Source organism: Lepisosteus oculatus, chromosome 27 (genome assembly GCF_040954835.1).
Source record: "Lepisosteus oculatus isolate fLepOcu1 chromosome 27, fLepOcu1.hap2, whole genome shotgun sequence".
In the NCBI taxonomy this organism is placed as follows: Eukaryota; Metazoa; Chordata; class Actinopteri; order Semionotiformes; family Lepisosteidae; genus Lepisosteus; species Lepisosteus oculatus.
In genome coordinates, this window is record NC_090722.1 from 6765113 (window position 1) to 6784079 (window position 18967).

Below are 18967 nucleotides of genomic sequence, written 5' to 3' on the forward strand. Positions count from 1 at the left end.
GTACAGTGTAGGCTCAGCAGTCTTTTTTAATATAATTAAAATAAATGTAATAACGCTACAAAAATTTACAACTTGATCAGATGAGCCATTTACTGAAACAATCAATCAGAATGGCTGAGCAGAGTTTCCTACTTGAGAAATATGAGTATTTACTTGTTTTAAAGAACGGCTACAGTATTTAAAGAACTGAGGTGTCCATTTCAATTAGGTAATTTCTCACCCAGAGCAAGGCTGGAACAGTGTTCCTGGGTCTTTCCTCAAAAGCACTAAGCAGTGGAATGTATTTTACAAGTTTTAAATAAGAAACCACACTTCTTAGTTAACAATGTCCAAAAGTGTGTCAAAACTCTGCAGTCTCTCCCAGTGTCTGGGGGTTTATACTGTGTCTCCCGATGTCTGGGGGGTTTATACTATGTCTCCCGGTGTCTGGGGGTTTATACTGTGTCTCCTGGTGTCTGGGGGTTTATACTGTGTGTCCCGGTGTCTGGGGGTTTATACTGTGTGTCCCAGTGTCTGGGGGTTTATATTGTGTCTCCTGGTGTCTGGGGGTTTATACTGTGTCTCCCGGTGTCTGGGGGTTTATACTGTGTGTCCCGGTGTCTAGGGGGTTTATACTGTCTCCCCCAGTGTCTGGAGGTTTATACTGTGTGTCCCAGTGTTTGGGGGTTTATACTGTGTGTCCCGGTGTCTGGGGGGTTTATACTGTGTCTCCTGGTGTCTAGGGGGTTTATACTGTGTGTCCCAGTGTCTGGGGGTTTATACTGTGTCTCCCAGTGTCTGGGGGTTTATACTGTGTGTCCCAGTGTCTGGGGGTTTATACTGTGTGTCCCGGTGTCTAGGGGGTTTATACTGTGTGTCCCAGTGTCTAGGGGGTTTATACTGTGTCTCCCAGTGTCTGGGGGTTTATACTGTGTCTCCTGGTGTCTGGGGGTTTATACTGTGTGTCCCAGTGTCTGGGGGTTTATACTGTGTCCTGGGGGCTGGTGATTACTCGTTAAGAGGAGCAGGTTAAGAAATACACAGCAGAAGGAAATGTATCTCAAAGACTTTATTAGTGTGTCCCTTTCGTGTCCTACACTAGAACTGAACCTTTGCTCTCGCCAGGAAGCAGACAGCGCACACGTACTCTCTAACACAGACAAAGCTACAGCGCGAGTGAAAATACTGCTGACTACGTCGTGGCTTAACACCGATTTCAACGTATTGAGGCTTTGGTGAGACTACATATTTTGGCAAAGTGGTATACGATTTTTGGTTAATTAAAGTTTTGGTCCCCAGACTGAGTGCGATCAGGGAGGTCTCGTCCCTGCTCTCCGTTTCTTTTGGTTACAGATGTACCCATGAAGCCCAGCGGCCCTGGGACAGGGCCCTGGACATCCTGGGCAGAGCTCGCCCAGGTCGAGCCCCAGCCAGTCGCTCGGTCTGGTTCTGTGGGAGCAAAGGGGAGGGAGGGGGTGCTGTGTTCCGAGTCTTGTGGTCGGCCCAAGGGTCAGTGCTCCTACTGGGTGCCCAGCCAGGTCAGTTTGGAGGCAGGTTTCTGTTCTTTTCTTTCGGACCAGAACCGGCCAGACCCCGTGCACGGTGCCTGGGTTTGGTTCCCGACCAGTGGTTGTGCGGTACTGACCCAGTAGCCTGCCTTTAGAGGATCTGGACCCAGGTCTGTTGGTGCTGGGGGGGGGGGTCAGCTGTGGGCGAGAGGTTCTGGACCGGGGTCTCAGGTCAGGGCGGCTCGGGTCGGTCACCTGTGTCCGCAGCTCTGACCCAGGTCCCCCTTGGGCGGGAGTTCGCTCCCTGCGGGTCAGTGGGCCGGGCCCGGGTCGGACAGGGGCATGGTGTGCAGGACCTCGTCCAGCAGCTGCAGGGCGCGGTGCAGGTGCACCTCCACCCAGCAGGGGGTGTGCTTGATGCTCTGGCGCGGGTAGTCCGGGCCCCAGCCCTTCACGAAGCTCAGTCTCACGATGCACAGCCTGCGCAGGTCGTCCACTCCGATACCTGCAGCTGCGGACAGGCCTGAGAGACAGACAGGGGGAGAGTGAGAGAGAGAGAGAGAGAGAGAGAGAGAGAGAGAGAGAGAGAGAGAGACAGGGGAGAGAGAGAGACAGACAGGTGAAAGAGAGAAAGAGACAGGGGAGAGAGAGACACAGGGGAGAGAGTGAGAGAGAGAGACAGGGGAGAGAGAGAGAGAGACAGGGGAGAGAGGCAGCGGCAGGCAGTACTCACTGATAGCGGGCGCGATACCCCCCACACTGCCCGGCCCAGGGATGTTCCCAGCCACCGCTGCCGCCTGGGCCGCCGCCGCCGCCTGTGCTGTGGCAGCCTGCTGCTGCATCTGTCTGTGGCACTGCCTGAGGTCAAACACCTGCAGAGAGAGAGAGGGGTTAATCCTGCTCACACTGCCTGAGGTCAAACACCTGCAGAGAGAGAGAGGTACACTGATTGTACCTATCGGTCATGCTAATAAAGCACCTTGAATTGAATTGAATTGAATTGAGAGGGGTTAATCCTGCACACACTGCCTGAGGTCAAATACCTGCAGAGAGAGAGAGGGGTTAATCCTGCTCACACTGCCTGAGGTCAAACACCTGCAGAGAGAGAGAGGGGTTAATCCTGCACACACTCCCTGAGGTCAAACACCTGCAGAGAGAGAGGGGTTAATCCTGCACACACTGCCTGAGGTCAAACACCTGCAGAGAGAGAGAGGGGTTAATCCTGCACACACTGCCTGAGGTCAAACACCTGCAGAGAGAGAGAGGGGTTAATCCTGCACACACTGCCTGAGGTCAAACACCTGCAGAGAGAGAGAGAGGGGTTAATCCTGCACACACTGCCTGAGGTCAAACACCTGCAGAGAGAGAGAGAGGGGTTAATCCTGCACACACTGCCTGAGGTCAAACACCTGCAGAGAGAGAGAGGGGTTAATCCTGCTCACACTGCCTGAGGTCAAACACCTGCAGAGAGAGAGAGGGGTTAATCCTGCTCACACTGCCTGAGGTCAAACACCTGCAGAGAGAGAGAGGGGTTAATCCTGCTCACACTGCCTGAGGTCAAACACCTGCAGAGAGAGAGAGGGGTTAATCCTGCTCACACTGCCTGAGGTCAAACACCTGCAGAGAGAGAGAGGGGTTAATCCTGCTCACACTGCCTGAGGTCAAACACCTGCAGAGAGAGAGAGAGGGGTTAATCCTGCACACACTGCCTGAGGTCAAACACCTGCAGAGAGAGAGAGGGGTTAATCCTGCTCACACTGCCTGAGGTCAAACACCTGCAGAGAGAGAGAGAGGGGTTAATCCTGCACACACTGCCTGAGGTCAAACACCTGCAGAGAGAGAGAGAGGGGTTAATCCTGCACACACTGCCTGAGGTCAAACACCTGCAGAGAGAGAGAGGTACACTGATTGTACCTATCGGTCATGCTAATAAAGCACCTTGAATTGAATTGAATTGAATTGAGAGGGGTTAATCCTGCACACACTGCCTGAGGTCAAACACCTGCAGAGAGAGAGAGGGGTTAATCCTGCACACACTGCCTGAGGTCAAACACCTGCAGAGAGAGAGAGGGGTTAATCCTGCACACACTCCCTGAGGTCAAACACCTGCAGAGAGAGAGGGGTTAATCCTGCACACACTGCCTGAGGTCAAACACCTGCAGAGAGAGAGAGGGGTTAATCCTGCACACACTGCCTGAGGTCAAACACCTGCAGAGAGAGAGAGGGGTTAATCCTGCACACACTGCCTGGGGTCAAACACCTGCAGAGAGAGAGAGAGGGGTTAATCCTGCACACACTGCCTGAGGTCAAACACCTGCAGAGAGAGAGAGGGGTTAATCTTGCACACACTGCCTGAGGTCAAACACCTGCAGAGAGAGAGAGGGGTTAATCCTGCACACACTGCCTGGGGTCAAACACCTGCAGAGAGAGAGAGGGGTTAATCCTGCACACACTGCCTGAGGTCAAACACCTGCAGAGAGAGAGAGGGGTTAATCCTGCACACACTGCCTGAGGTCAAACACCTGCAGAGAGAGAGGGGTTAATCCTGCACACACTGCCTGAGGTCAAACACCTGCAGAGAGAGAGGGGTTAATCCTGCACACACTGCCTGAGGTCAAACACCTGCAGAGAGAGAGGGGTTAATCCTGCACACACTGCCTGAGGTCAAACACCTGCAGAGAGAGAGAGAGGGGTTAATCCTGCTCACACTGCCTGAGGTCAAACACCTGCAGAGAGAGAGGGGTTAATCCTGCACACACTGCCTGAGGTCAAACACCTGCAGAGAGAGAGTGGTTAATCCTGCACACACTGCCTGAGGTCAAACACCTGCAGAGAGAGAGAGGGGTTAATCCTGCACACACTGCCTGGGGTCAAACACCTGCAGAGAGAGAGAGGGGTTAATCCTGCACACACTCCCTGAGGTCAAACACCTGCAGAGAGAGAGAGGGGTTAATCCTGCACACACTCCCTGAGGTCAAACACCTGCAGAGAGAGAGGGGTTAATCCTGCACACACTGCCTGAGGTCAAACACCTGCAGAGAGAGAGAGGGGTTAATCCTGCACACACTGCCTGAGGTCAAACACCTGCAGAGAGAGAGAGGGGTTAATCCTGCACACACTGCCTGAGGTCAAACACCTGCAGAGAGAGAGAGAGGGGTTAATCCTGCACACACTGCCTGAGGTCAAACACCTGCAGAGAGAGAGAGAGAGGGGTTAATCCTGCACACACTGCCTGAGGTCAAACACCTGCAGAGAGAGAGAGGGGTTAATCTTGCACACACTGCCTGAGGTCAAACACCTGCAGAGAGAGAGAGGGGTTAATCCTGCACACACTGCCTGGGGTCAAACACCTGCAGAGAGAGAGGGGTTAATCCTGCACACACTGCCTGACGTCAAACACCTGCAGAGAGAGAGAGGGGTTAATCCTGCACACACTGCCTGACGTCAAACACCTGCAGAGAGAGGGGTTAATCCTGCACACACTGCCTGGGGTCAAACACCTGCAGAGAGAGAGGGGTTAATCCTGCACACACTGCCTGACGTCAAACACCTGCAGAGAGAGAGGGGTTAATCCTGCACACACTGCCTGACGTCAAACACCTGCAGAGAGAGAGGGGTTAATCCTGCACATCCCTTCCCGCTACATCCCCTGTCTCTACCACCAGAGGGCGCCCAAAGAACACAACACAGACACTAATGAGAAGAAGGCACAGCCACAGACAGACACTGCACCATGACCTATGACCGTCTTTAAGTAACGCTGAGAGACACAGGGGGAGCCCCAGAATCTCCCGCTGAAGGGGTCCTCACCTTGATGTAGGCTCCTGGGTAGATCTTGTGCACGGCGTCGCCTGGCGCCCTGCCAGCCTCGCGGTCCAGGTAGTAGCTCTGCACGAAGACGGCGTGATCGCTGAGGCAGCGCATCCAGACATCTCCCTCCCCACGGCACTCCAGCTGCACGCCCTTCCCGATGTGCAGCCTGGGAGACAGGAGGCACGGACAGAGGGGAGCAGTCAGGGAGAGAGGAGACACACACACACCTGGCTCTCTCACTGGCCCCAGACGGCAGACACACACACACACACATACCTGGCTCTCTCGCTGGCCTCAGACTGCAGACACACACACACACACCTGGCTCTCTCGCTGGCCTCAGACTGCAGACACACACACACCTGGCTCTCTCGCTGGCCTCAGTCCGGTGCACGTTGCTCAGCTGGCCCAGACAGAAGCGGTCTCCGCCAGACGGGTCCACGTAGCCGTCCACAGTGACCACCGGACAGCTGGCCGGCACCTTGAACTGCTCCCCAACCTGCACGTCCATCTCGAAGTAGGAGATGGAGCACCAGAACTCTGGGCCTGGAGAGAGACACACAGGAGCCTGAGCACCAGCGGGGCTGTCTGAACACAGTCTGTCTGAACACAGTCTGTCTGAACCAGAACTCTGGTGCTGGAGAGAGACACACAGGAGACTGAGCACCAGCAGGGCTGTCTGAACACAGTCTGTCTGTCTGAACCAGAACTCTGGTGCTGGAGAGAGACAGACACAGAGCTTTGCTTATCTGTTTGCATATCTTAGTCAGAGTCTTAGATCTTATCTTAGAGCTTGCCTATCTCAGCTTGTCTCCAGGGGAGATGAGAGACAGGGAGACAGGGAGACAGGGAGACAGGGAGACAGGGAGACAGGGAGACAGGGAGACAGGGAAAGCAGCAGTACTCATCAGTACCTGGATGGCTGGAGACAGGAGGAGGGAAGGCTGCGGAGTTCTGATGCTGAGACCCTGTAGACCGGAATGAAGTGACATCAGATTAGTGCCGCAGGGGAGTGATAGGCTGGAGGTGCAATGGAGGACTGGAGACTTACAGAAGTGGGCGGGGTGATGAAGGGGGGGCTGGGCGTGGCTCCTCCCATTTTGCTGGGGTCCTACAGGAGTGTAGGCGGCTGTGCTACTGCCTGTCCAGGTCGCTGCCATGGATGGGAGAGGGAGAGAGGGAGAGAGGGCACGATTGTGAGCTCACTCGTGCCTGCGCAGTTCACTCTCTTACACTGGGACACACTGACACGCGAGCACACCGAGACAGCGTCTCCACGACAGCACAGCCTCGAACCCGGGACTCACTGTGGAAGCTGCTCTGGGGCTGGCTGTGCGTGGGGGTGCTGTAGCCGTTCTGGGAGGGGGCGGAGGGAGGCGGCGTGGGCGCCATCGTCTGGGGCGGAGCGGGCGGTGCGATCTGCAGGAGTCCCTCGCTGTGAGCAGGCAAGGGCAGCATGGAGCTGGAGGCTGAGAGAGACAGAGGGACAGGAGGAGAGAGAGGAGCGAGAGAGAGGGACAGGAGGAGAGAGAGGAGCGAGAGAGAAGAGGAGAGAGAGGGACAGGAGGAGAGAGAGGAGCGAGAGAGAGGGACAGGAGGAGAGAGAGGAGCAAGAGAGAGGAGGAGAGAGAGGGAGAGAGGGAGAGGGACATGAGGACAGAGAGCAGTGAGAGAGAGGGACAGGAGGAGAGAGAGGAGGAGAGAGAGGAGCGAGAGAGAGGGACAGGAGGAGAGAGAGGAGCGAGAGAGAGGAGGAGAGAGAGAAGAAGACAGAGACAGAGGGAGAGACAGGAGGACAGAGAGGAGAGTAGAGAGGGGTGAGAGAGGCAGGAGGAGACACAAGCAGAGGGAGAGACAGGAGGAGAGGGAAGGAAACACAGGAGGAGAGCCAGGGAGGAGAGAGATAGTAAAGAGAGAGGAGGAGAGAGACAGGGAGACAGAGAAGGAGAAAACACCGTGATTCACTGATCATCATAGTACAACTGTAAATCTGAGTGAACGGAGGAGAGAGGAGAGAGATACATTCGGTGTCTACACGCTGCCTGCTCACCTGGGGGCGACAGGGGGAGGCTGGGGTACAGGCCGCCGGGCGGGGGGGCGCGGGGCGGCTCGGGGGACAGCTGCAGGGGGGGCAGGGGCTGTCCATAGTGCTCCGGGGGGGGCAGCTTCAGCCCCACGTGCTCGGGCGGGGGGGGCAGGCCTGGGGGGGCGCTGTCCATCTGGATGCAGTCGTGGATAAACTCCTCCTTAATCAGGCGGCCGGGGGGCGCTGGGGAGACAGCGGACGTGGGGTCAAAGGTTAAACTCAACACTGCGCTGAGGCCGAGCTGGACCGAGCTGGACTAGGGTGTTCACGCTGAGCAGGAAGGCAAACAACATGCCAGTACAGACCTATCTGACTCAGGGGAGGCTGTGCTCAAGCTCTATAACACACTGATGCATTTAGCACAATTCCAGCAACTGCCGGAGCCGGACTCTATCCCAGCAAGCAACAGGTGCAAGGCAGGGTACACCCTGGGCAGGACACCAGTCCATCACACACACTCACTCCAGGGCCAGTTTTCCCAGAAGCCAATCAGCCCACCAGCAAGTCTGTGGGCCACAGAAGGAAGCCAGAGCACCTGGATGAAACCCACAGGAAGACGGGGAGAACATGCAAACTCCACACAGACAGCAGCCCAGGTTTCTGGAATTGAACCCAGAGCCCCAGCGCTGGCCAGGGAAGAGCAGCCGGATACATTCTGGAGCTGAAGGGACTGAACATCGCTGACAGGCTGGAGGAACTGAGTCTCTTCAGTCCGGAGAGAGGACTAGGAGGAGACCTGCGATCCTCACAGACGCCGAGACAGCCAGCAGGCTTCTTCAGAATCAGCAGCGAAACACCAACCAGGGGACACAAGATGCCAATAATTTACACAGAGGGCGGCGGGGGCGTGGAACAGGCTGCCCAGCCACGTTGCCGGATTCTTTGCAGAAGCAGCTGGCCGAGACGCTGGATCAACGTGCTTCTAGCTACCCAACGCGCTGGAGGGGCCGGAGGCTCCCGTCCTGTGTCACCACTCCGGCCATCGTGAGTTTCACTCGCTCTTTCGGGGACCCAGACACTTCGGAGTTTGGGGTGTCCGCGGGGCATGTGGGGGCGGGGGGAGGTCAGGGCTCCGACTGCGACTACCGGAGTTGAGAATGTCAGTTTCTGCCACACTCACCTGTGTTCTGCAGGCTGAGACCTGCTTCAGAGAAAAAGGAGAGAGAGGGACAGAGAGAGAGGCTGGGTTACTCACAGCAGCGCACAACGGCATCCTCAGGCCTGAGAGGGGGACAGAACACAGCAGGTGAGCTGACCGCTGACCACTGACCACTGTACTGCCACACCCTCTGCTTGTTACCCCATCTCCACCCTCCTCTTCCTCCTCTGACACCTGCACTGTCAGGACCAGACTGGACCGGTGATCTCTGGACTGTAGGGTTACAGTGTGACCCAGACTGGACCAGCGATCTCTGGACTGTAGGGTTACAGTGTGACCCAGACTGGACCAGTGATCTCTGGACTGTAGGGTTACAGTGTGACCCGGCCCAGACTGGACCAGTGATCTCTGGACTGTAGGGTTACAGTGTGACCCAGACTGGACCAGTGATCTCTGGACTGTAGGGTTACAGTGTGACCCGGCCCAGACTGGACCAGTGATCTCTGGACTGTAGGGTTACAGTGTGTCCCAGACTGGACCAGTGATCTCTGGACTGTAGGGTTACAGTGTGACCCAGACTGGACAGGACCAGTGATCTCTGGACTATGCCCTGTGTCTCTGCCTGTGTGAGTTCACTGGGGAACTGGGGCGCCCCACACCAATGTTTGTGTGTGTGTTTCCACTGGGAATTTGGGGTGCACCATACCGATGTTTGTGTCTTTGTGTGTGTGTGTGTGTCCACTGGGGATTTGGGGCGCACCATACCGATGCCGGGTGACACCACTCTCTCGTAGTGGTAGGGGTTGACGCAGACGTTGTCGTATTTGAGGTCGAAGGCGAACTGGCAGAACTTGACATGTTTCAGTTCGTTCTTGTGCAGGTCGGGCCAGCGCCACAGCCGAGCGTAGATCACATGGGGAAACCCCTTCCGCCCAGCCACCTTGAGAGAGAGAGAGAGAGAGAGAGAGAGAGAGAGAGGGGTTACTGCACCCAGCAGACAGCACAACACACAGTCTGGGCTGGGTCACACTGCAACCCTACAGTCCAGAGATCACTGGTCCAGTCTGGGTCACACTGTAACCCTACAGTCCAGAGATCGCTGGTCCAGTCTGGGCCGGGTCACACTGTAACCCCACAGTCCAGAGATCACTGGTCCAGTCTGGGTCACACTGTAACCCTACAGTCCAGAGATCACTGGTCCAGTCTGGGCCGGGTCACACTGTAACCCTACAGTCCAGAGATCACTGGTCCAGTCTGGGTCACACTGTAACCCTACAGTCCAGAGATCACTGGTCCAGTCTGTGTCACACTGTAACCCCACAGTCCAGAGATCGCTGGTCCAGTCTGGGTCACACTGTAACCCTACAGTCCAGAGATCGCTGGTCCAGTCTGGGTCACACTGTAACCCTACAGTCCAGAGATCGCTGGTCCAGTCTGGGTCACACTGTAACCCTACAGTCCAGAGATCACTGGTCCAGTCTGGGTCACACTGTAACCCTACAGTCCAGAGATCGCTGGTCCAGTCTGGGTCAGGTCACAGAGGAAGAGGAGCTGTTGTCCTGACAGTGCAGGTGTCAGAGGAGGAGAACAGCGCCCCCCTGTGTCTGGCCAGGGCTCCTGCAGTCTGTGTGTGTGCTGTCAGTGGGAGTTGTCAGTCCTCAGCTCTGCTGTGGGGCTGCAGTGTGGAAGAGGAGCTGTTGTCCTGACAGTGTGGGTGTCACAGGATGAAGAGGAGGGTGTTATCTTCATCTCTCCAGTGCTGGAGCGGTGTGAGGGGGCTGTCCCAGTTTGTTTGCTGGGAGAATTTGCTGAGGGGGTGTATTGACTGGGAAAATGTTGGTTCACTCCTTTGGAAGCCCTACAGTGATCCAGCAGGATGCTGCAGAGATCAATAATCTTTGAAAACACTTCACAGATCAATAAACACTTCATAGAACAAGTGGGGATTTTAAACTAAATGAGAGATAGAGAGGACTGAGGGCAAGAAAAAGGAAAGATCCAAAAGAGAAACAAGAGAGAGGGAGAGAGGGGAGAGAGAGAGGAGAGAGAGAGAGGAGAGAGAGGGGAGAGAGAGGGGAGAGAGAGGGGAGAGAGAGGGGAGAGAGAGGAGAGAGGCAGAGCGAGGCAGAGATGGGGGAGTTAATCCAATATACCAGGGCCGACTGGAGCCAGGCTGCTGAGTAACTACAGCAGAGATGTCACCCACCCTGACACTGGAGAGAGAGGGGAGGAGAAAGAGGGGAGAGAGGAGGAGAAAGAGGAGGAGAGAGAGCCTAACAGTTCACTATGTGCCTCCCGTCACAGTCTGAGAAACACAGTGACAGTATGCAATAGTGACGTCATCCTCTCGTCCGGAATGCTTGCAAATGCTAATTCTGATCATAACAGAATAATACAACTGTTCATAAGATGATGATAACAGAACAGAGAGAGGAAGAAGAGAGGGAAAATAGGAGGAGATGGAGAAAGAGACACACACACACGCCCACGCGCGCGCACACACACACACAGAGACAGACGGGCTTAACTTAAACCTGCCCCCTTCCTGTGTCTCAGACAAAACAACCCCGTCTTGTGCCCCTCCCTCCTGCCCCGGCGGGGGAGGGGCAGGCAGGCGGGAGCCGTGCTCTCAGTCCGAACCAGCTGCACACAGAGCACAGCAGCACAGACACACACTGACACACACTGACACAGCAGCACAGACACCCCAACACACACTGACACACACTGACACACACTGACACACACTGACACACACTGACACACACTGACACAGCAGCACAGGCCCCGACACACACTGACACACACTGACACAGCAGCACAGACGCCCCGACACACACTGACACACACTGACACAGCAGCACAGACACACTGACACACACTGACACAGCAGCACAGGCCCCGACACACACTGACACAGCAGCACAGGCCCCGACACACACTGACACACACTGACACACACTGACACACACTGACACACACTGACACACACTGACACAGCAGCACAGGCCCCGACACACACTGACACAGCAGCACAGACACACTGACACACACTGACACAGCAGCACAGATGCCCCGACACACACTGACACAGCAGCACAGACACACTGACACACACTGACACACACTGACACACACTGACACACACTGACACACACTGACACACACTGACACAGCAGCACAGGCCCCGACACACACTGACACAGCAGCACAGACACACTGACACACACTGACACAGCAGCACAGATGCCCCGACACACACTGACACAGCAGCACAGACACACTGACACACACTGACACACACTGACACACACTGACACACACTGACACACACTGACACAGCAGCACAGGCCCCGACACACACTGACACAGCAGCACAGACACACTGACACACACTGACACAGCAGCACAGATGCCCCGACACACACTGACACAGCAGCACAGGCCCCGACACACACTGACACACACTGACACAGCAGCACAGGCCCCGACACACACTGACACACACTGACACAGCAGCACAGACGCCCCGACACACACTGACACACACTGACACAGCAGCACAGGCCCCGACACACACTGACACACACTGACACAGCAGCACAGGCCCCGACACACACTGACACAGCAGCACAGGCCCCGACACACACTGACACACACTGACACAGCAGCACAGACGCCCCGACACACACTGACACACACTGACACAGCAGCACAGACGCCCCGACACACACTGACACACACTGACACAGCAGCACAGACACCCCGACACACACTGACACACACTGACACACACTGACACACACTGACACACACTGACACAGCAGCACAGACGCCCCGACACACACTGACACACACTGACACACACTGACACAGCAGCACAGACGCCCCGACACACACTGACACACACTGACACAGCAGCACAGACGCCCCGACACACACTGACACAGCAGCACAGACACACACTGACACACACTGACACACACTGACACACACTGACACAGCAGCACAGACGCCTCTGTCTCTCTCAGTGTGTGGGGGTGTGTATGAACCCCCCTGTCTCTCCCAGTGTGGGGGTGTGTATGAACCCCTCTGTCTCTCTCAGTGTGTGGGGGTGTGTATGAACCCCTCTGTCTCTCAGTGTGGGGGTGTGTGTGAACCCCTCTGTCTCTCTCAGTGTGTGGGGTGTGTATGAACCCCTCTGTCTCTCTCAGTGTGGGGGTGTGTATGAACCCCTCTGTCTCTCTCAGTGTGTGGGGGTGTGTATGAACCCCTCTGTCTCTCAGTGTGGGGGTGTGTGTGAACCCCTCTGTCTCTATGTTGCTCGCACCCTGAGCACAGAGGGGTGGAGGTGAGGGGGAGACCTGGTCGATAGAAGATATCGTGTCTCGTACCTGCAGCCGGCCGTCCAGCGTCCTCTGGATGGTCACACACTTGCTGGGGTGAACCCCGTTGGTGGTGATGGCAGTGATGAGCGAGTCCAGCTCGTCCTTCTTCTCCTTCAGCTTCTTGACCAGGCTCTCGATGGCGCGCTTGGCGAAGCCCTCGTTCTCGCCGCCCTGCCGGTGGCACATGAGGCTGTGCACGATGCTGAGGCAGGCGTCGCTGCTGCTGGGGGCGCTCACCGACATCCTGCTGCAGAGAGAGAGGGGCTCATACAGACACGCGCTGCGCACACCCACAGCACCAGGGCCGCTCTAGAGCCGCAGGACCCCACGGCGCAGCTCTAGAGCCGCAGGACCCCACAGGGCCGCAGGACCCCACAGGGCCGCTCTAGAGCCGCAGGACCCCACGGGGCCGCTCTAGAGCCGCAGGACCCCACGGGGCCGCTCTAGAGGCGCAGGACCCCACAGGGCCGCTCTAGAGGCGCAGGACCCCACAGAGCAGCTCTATAGTTACAGTACAGTAAAGCTCTAGAGCTACCGGACAACATGGTATAACTCTACAGCTCCAGTACAGCAACAGAGCTACAGGATAGCACAGTACAGCTCTAGAGCTCCAGTACAGCTCTACAGCTCCAGGACAGCTCTAGAGCTACAGGACAACACAGTACAGCTCTAGGACAGCTCTACAGCTCCAATACAGCACAGTACAGCTCTAGAGCTCCAGGACAGCACAGTACAGCTCTAGGACAGCTCTACAGCTCCAATACAGCACAGTACAGCTCTAGAGCTCCAGGACAGCACAGTACAGCTCTAGAGCTCCAGGACAGCTCTAGAGCTACAGGACAGCACAGTACAGCTCTAGGACAGCTCTACAGCTCCAATACAGCACAGTACAGCTCTAGAGCTCCAGGACAGCACAGTACAGCTCTAGGACAGCTCTACAGCTCCAATACAGCACAGTACAGCTCTAGAGCTACAGGACAGCACAGTACAGCTCTAGGACAGCTCTACAGCTCCAATACAGCACAGTACAGCTCTAGAGCTCCAGGACAGCACAGTACAGCTCTAGGACAGCTCTACAGCTCCAATACAGCACAGTACAGCTCTAGAGCTCCAGGACAGCACAGTACAGCTCTAGAGCTCCAGGACAGCTCTAGAGCTACAGGACAGCACAGTACAGCTCTACAGCTCCAGGACAGCACAGTACAGCTCTACAGCTCCAGGACAGCACAGTACAGCTCTAGAGCTACAGGACAGCTCTTGACTGTTCGACAGTTCTCAAGCTACTGTACAGGACTGCACAGTCGATCTGCAGCACATTTCTGAAGCTACAGTGCAGTGTGGTTCAATTCCAGAACTACATCATATCATGTTAAAGGTCTTGTTCTACAGGACAGTTCTAGAGCTACCGTAGATTTCTACAACTGCTGCACAGGTCCAGAGTTACAGTGCACATGTCTGCACTGCAAATGTGTCCAGAGGCAGAGGTGTCAAAGCAATTAGTGTGTCCTGAACAGAACCCAGGACTGAAGGTATGTCAGGAGCACAGTCCAGCGCAGTAAAGCCCAGTGAGATCAGGGTAAAAGCACAGTACAGTGCAGTAAAGCCCAGTGAGATCAGGGTAAAAGCACAGTACAGTGCAGTGAAGCCCAGTGAGATCAGGGTAAAAGCACAGTACAGTGCAGTACAGCCCAGTGGGATCAGGGTAAAAGCACAGTACAGTAAAGCCCAGTGAGATCAGGGTAAAAGCACAGTACAGGCCAGTGCGATCAGGGTAAAAGCACAGGACAGTGCAGTGAAGCCCAGTGAGATCAGGGTAAAAGCACAGTACAGTGCAGTATAGCCCAGTGAGATCAGGGTAAAAGCACAGTACAGTGCAGTAAAGCCCAGTGAGATCAGGGTAAAAGCACAGAACAGTGCAGTGAAGCCCAGTGAGATCAGGGTAAAAGCACAGTGCAGTGAAGCCCAGTGAGATCAGGGTAAAAGCACAGGACAATGCAGTGAAGCCCAGTGAGATCAGGGTAAAAGCACAGTACAGTGCAGTAAAGCCCAGTTAGATCAGGGTAAAAGCACAATCCAGTGCAGTGAAGCCCAGTGAGATCAGGGTAAGAGCACAGTACAGTGCAGTGAAGCCCAGTGAGATCAGGGTAAAAGCACAGTACAGTGCGATCAGGGTAAAAGCACAGTACAGTACAGCCCAGTGGGAGAGGCAGATACAGTTAGCACGACAGAGACAGGCAGGCAGAGGTTTAGACTGAGACGGAGATACAGAGTGTCTTAACTTCGCCTGGCTCGGGCCCTCTGGTGACTGAAAACCCTCGAACTGTTCTGAACTTCACTTCAGCGAGCGAAGGGCTGGATTTATATATTTCCAGCCCAAAACCCGGCCATCTGACGAGCGCGGAGGAGCGGGATCGCAGTCGGTACCGGCACCGCGGCACCGCTCTTCTGACGACAAGCTCCGGTCCAAGCCGGGGGCGGACTGTGTCTGAATGACTGAATCCTACACCTCGGGGCCAGCGATTGGAGGCAGAAACGCGACGCGGGCGGGAGAACGGTTAATGACGGGAATATCGATCACTGCAAGAGAAGTCAATCAATCGATCGATTTTAAAAGGCATTACTTTCACATCGGTGTGGCACAGCAGCGCGACAGCAGAAAGTGGCGCAGGGAACCCCGATCGGTCTTCTTCCCCCCTCTCTGCTGTGCCCGATCCCAGTCCTCCGTGTCTCAGCCTCTCCGACTCCAGCCGGGCATCCTGCAGCTCCTCGCGCTCGCTACAAAAACAAAGGGAGAGACGCCGTGCGCGTGAGTGTCTCGGCGGTCGCCAGCCAATGGCAGCGCGGCTCTGAGGCCGGGCCGCCCACGCCCGGGCCAATGGCGAGCCGCCTCTCAGCCGCTCGAGCCCCGGGGTCTGTCTGGGTCGCGGCGTGACTGACAGGTCGGGCGGCGGAGTCCCGGCTGTTTTTTTAAGGTGGCGCCGTGGAGATTACCACGCCCGGCCCCTCCGCCCTCCCCGTCTCCTCTCTCCTTCCCTATCCTCTCCCCCCGTCCTTCTGTCCCCATCGTCAGCTGTTCTGCCTGTCCTCTCCTGCCACCCTCCTCTCCCTCTGCTCCCCTCTCCTGCCCCCTCCTCTCACTCCTCTCTTCTCACTCTGCTCCCCTCTCCTGCCCCCTCCTCTCACTCCCCTCTCCTGCCCCCCTCCTCTCACTCTGCTCCTCTCCTCTCCTGCCCCCCTCCTCTCACTCCTCTCCCTCTGCTCCCCTCTCCCACCCCCTCCTCTCTCCTCTCACTCTGCTCCCCTCTCCTCTTCTGTCCCCTCCTCTCACTCCTCTCTTCTCTCCCCCTCCTCTCTCCTCTCCTATCCCCATCTCCTCCCACTCCTCTCCATGTCTCTCCTATCCCTCTCTCCTCTCACTCCGCTCCGCTCCATGTCTCTCCTATCCCCCTCTCCATGTCTCTCCTTTCTCTCAGGGAGGGGTCAAAGGTCAGGGAGCAGCTCCCAGAAGCCCAAGCAGCAAAGATCCGACATCACACGAGTTCTTGAAAATAAAGCACAGCTGCTCGGACCCATGTCGACTCAAACAGGAACAGGTTTATTCACAAGACATTGCCATACATCCTGCACGCGCCCCGACAAACGAACAGACGATCAGTCCCATCTCCAGCGCCCGGAGCGCAGCACCAGTTCCTCCCACAGTGCACCAGAGGGCGGAGACGTCCTCTTCCTTCTTCCTGTCCCGCCCGAGTTGTCCTCACACCCGGGGCTGCGGCGCTGCTCCAATGGGCCCGCACGCCCCGGCGCTTCCAAACCCGGGTTCGACACCATGGCGGAGGCGAACTCGACGGCAGCTGACCTCTACACTACAGCTGCATAGCAGGGCCAGCCGGACTGAAACAAAGCTCAATTCATCTCGTGTCTGGATCACACAGGCTCTGCATCCCATTTGCAAAACTGCATAGTGCAAAATATATATTTTATTTTAATAAATGCAAATTAAACTGCTAATAGTAAACAGCAGGACAGTTTACAGCCCGTCTGTGTGGGGCCCTTCACTGAAGAGCAACACTGCCACCCGGTGGTGAGCATCAGTAACTACAGCCCAGACACAGCAGCTTGTTGTCAGTGTTGCGTGTGTGGGAGTCCTGCTGTCGATGCGGGAGGAGCAGGGCCCCCCGGCCCCCCGGTGGAAGTCAGCCCCGGGTCTATAGATCTACAAATCTCTGGGAGTGTGCGTGTCCTCACACAGACAGGCAAACAGATGTCCAGTGGCACGTGTCAGTGTGAGCAAGTCTCAGTGCATCACGGTGCTCAAGTCTGTGCGTCTGGGAGAGTGGCAGTGTGCGAGTGTGTGTTGGTGCATATGTGTGTGTCTCACTGTGTGATGTTGTGTGTTGGTGTGAGTTTGTGTGTGTGTCTGTGCACTGCTATGGCTTGCTGGGAGAGCGTGGCACGAATGCTCCAGTTGTTTCCAGCATGGTCTTCCTGCGCGCCGTCTCCTTCGCAACGCTGTGATTGAGTCGCCGCAGTCGCTCCTAGGAAAGAGAGAGTAACCGAGTCAGACCGAATCGGACCGCATGCAGAACCGACACCAACCCAACACAGACAGCTGAGAGTGTAAGAGTGTCAGGACACAGGGTCCACACCCCACTCTTACTGACAGTGTCCTGGGGTCTAGCGACCAGTAGTCAGGACACCAGGGTCCACACCCCACTCTTACTGACAGTGTCCTGGGGTCTGTAGTGACCAGTAGTCAGGACACAGGGTCCAAACCCCACTCTTACTGACAGTGTCCTGGGGTCTGTAGTGACCAGTAGTCAGGACACCAGGGTCCACACCCCACTCTTACTGACAGTGTCCTGGGGTCTGTAGTGACCAGTAGTCAGGACACCAGTGTTATCTGACCTGTGCGTTCTGCAGGATGTTGTTGACAAGCACAACCCTGCGCCGAGCATTCAACAACTTCTTCACATAAGGATCCAGGTCTAGCGCCACCTTCTGGTGATCGTTGATCCTGCACAGCTCTGAGAGAGAAAGAGAGATTTCAGAGCTAACCTCCAACCTCATACATCAACACTCTATCATCATCATCATCATCATCATCAGAGCTGGAGAGTCAGTGTACAGACACTCAGTCCAGCTCCTCTGTATCTTCACATTAACACTCCTTCATCATCATCAGAGCTGGAGAGTCACTGTACAGACATTCAGTCCAGCTCCTCTGTATCTTCACATTAACACTACGAAGACAGTCTTCTCTTACCTGTGGCCAGATTATCAATGTGTTCGCGAAGCTCCACCTGACTCTCCCTGAAATCACAACAGCAGGAATATTACAACTGCCCAGGACTTCACTCATCAACACATCTTGCCTGAGACGAGCGAGACTTCAGTCCACTCCACTACGAACGAAATTACTTCGCTAACCCCCCTGTCATCTGCCCTTCGCCGCTGTGGAATGCAAATTCATCGCGCCAGTGGTTCGCTGTCATACTTATTGTTATTTCCGGGCTGTCGGGGGAGGCTACATCACGGGGCGATCGGCCCGCCACCCACAAAAGCCGATGTCACCAGCAGTGACAGCCCTCCCCCCCATCTGCCGCCGACAGAAGACTGACTTGCCCCCTTACCTCACTGAGTGCACATGCATGTCGAGCTGCTGCACGGCGGGTTTGAGCAAATCCAGCAGCCCCTCGGCGATGGCATCCTTTCCTGACGGAGTCTCTATCACTGCGACTGCGGCCATTCCGGCGAAGCCTTCAACTGAGCCGACTGGGAAATGTAGTCCTGAGTGGCAATGTTTGTAGGCCCGACATGAGGAGTGCGCTGCTATGACCCTTGGGAAGTGGAGTCTTCGCGTTTTCTGACAACGGTGGAATGAATGGCGAGGCGGCGGAAGTGGTGGACAGGAAATATAGACAAACCTGTCATGGTGACGCAATAACACGAGATGCATGGTGGGATGCGGAGTTCATTTTATTCCTAACCAAGTATCTAGAAACCCTTTTTTTCAGAACTAAGGAGTCAAAAGGAGACTATATCGTTTGATTTATACTATTCAGTTTATTTTCTTGCTGTTTTTAAATAGCGTTTG

At 55.7% G+C, this 18967-nt stretch overlaps 2 protein-coding genes across 5 annotated transcripts; both read right to left on the reverse strand.

Moving 5' to 3' along the window:
- Positions 1 to 1033: 1033 nt before the first annotated feature.
- On the reverse strand, positions 1034 to 15968 carry smad10a (SMAD family member 10a). 4 transcript variants are annotated; one of them, XM_069184973.1, is made up of 12 exons: positions 15495 to 15968; positions 12880 to 13120; positions 9251 to 9425; positions 8507 to 8530; positions 7351 to 7569; positions 6608 to 6769; positions 6352 to 6441; positions 6215 to 6268; positions 5663 to 5846; positions 5298 to 5466; positions 2221 to 2359; positions 1034 to 2010 (listed from the first exon to the last, which is right to left on the reverse strand). In XM_069184973.1, the coding sequence occupies exons 2-12, from the start codon at positions 13114 to 13116 to the stop codon at positions 1799 to 1801; spliced, it is 1665 nt and encodes a 554-aa protein (XP_069041074.1). In that variant the 5' UTR covers positions 13117 to 13120; positions 15495 to 15968; the 3' UTR covers positions 1034 to 1798. The 4 variants fall into 4 exon arrangements, with proteins under 4 accessions (XP_069041074.1, XP_069041072.1, XP_069041071.1 ...); XM_069184971.1 differs by having other exon boundaries at positions 6352 to 6453; positions 12880 to 13117; positions 15495 to 15967; XM_069184970.1 differs by having other exon boundaries at positions 6352 to 6453; positions 15495 to 15966.
- Positions 15969 to 16447: 479 nt separating this feature from the next.
- On the reverse strand, positions 16448 to 18729 carry snapin (SNAP associated protein). Its single transcript, XM_006641545.3, has 4 exons — positions 18504 to 18729; positions 18137 to 18183; positions 17779 to 17897; positions 16448 to 17408 (listed from the first exon to the last, which is right to left on the reverse strand). Exons 1-4 carry the CDS (start codon positions 18617 to 18619, stop codon positions 17301 to 17303), a joined length of 390 nt encoding a protein of 129 aa, XP_006641608.1. The 5' UTR covers positions 18620 to 18729; the 3' UTR covers positions 16448 to 17300.
- Between the last annotated feature and the right edge of the window lie 238 nt (positions 18730 to 18967).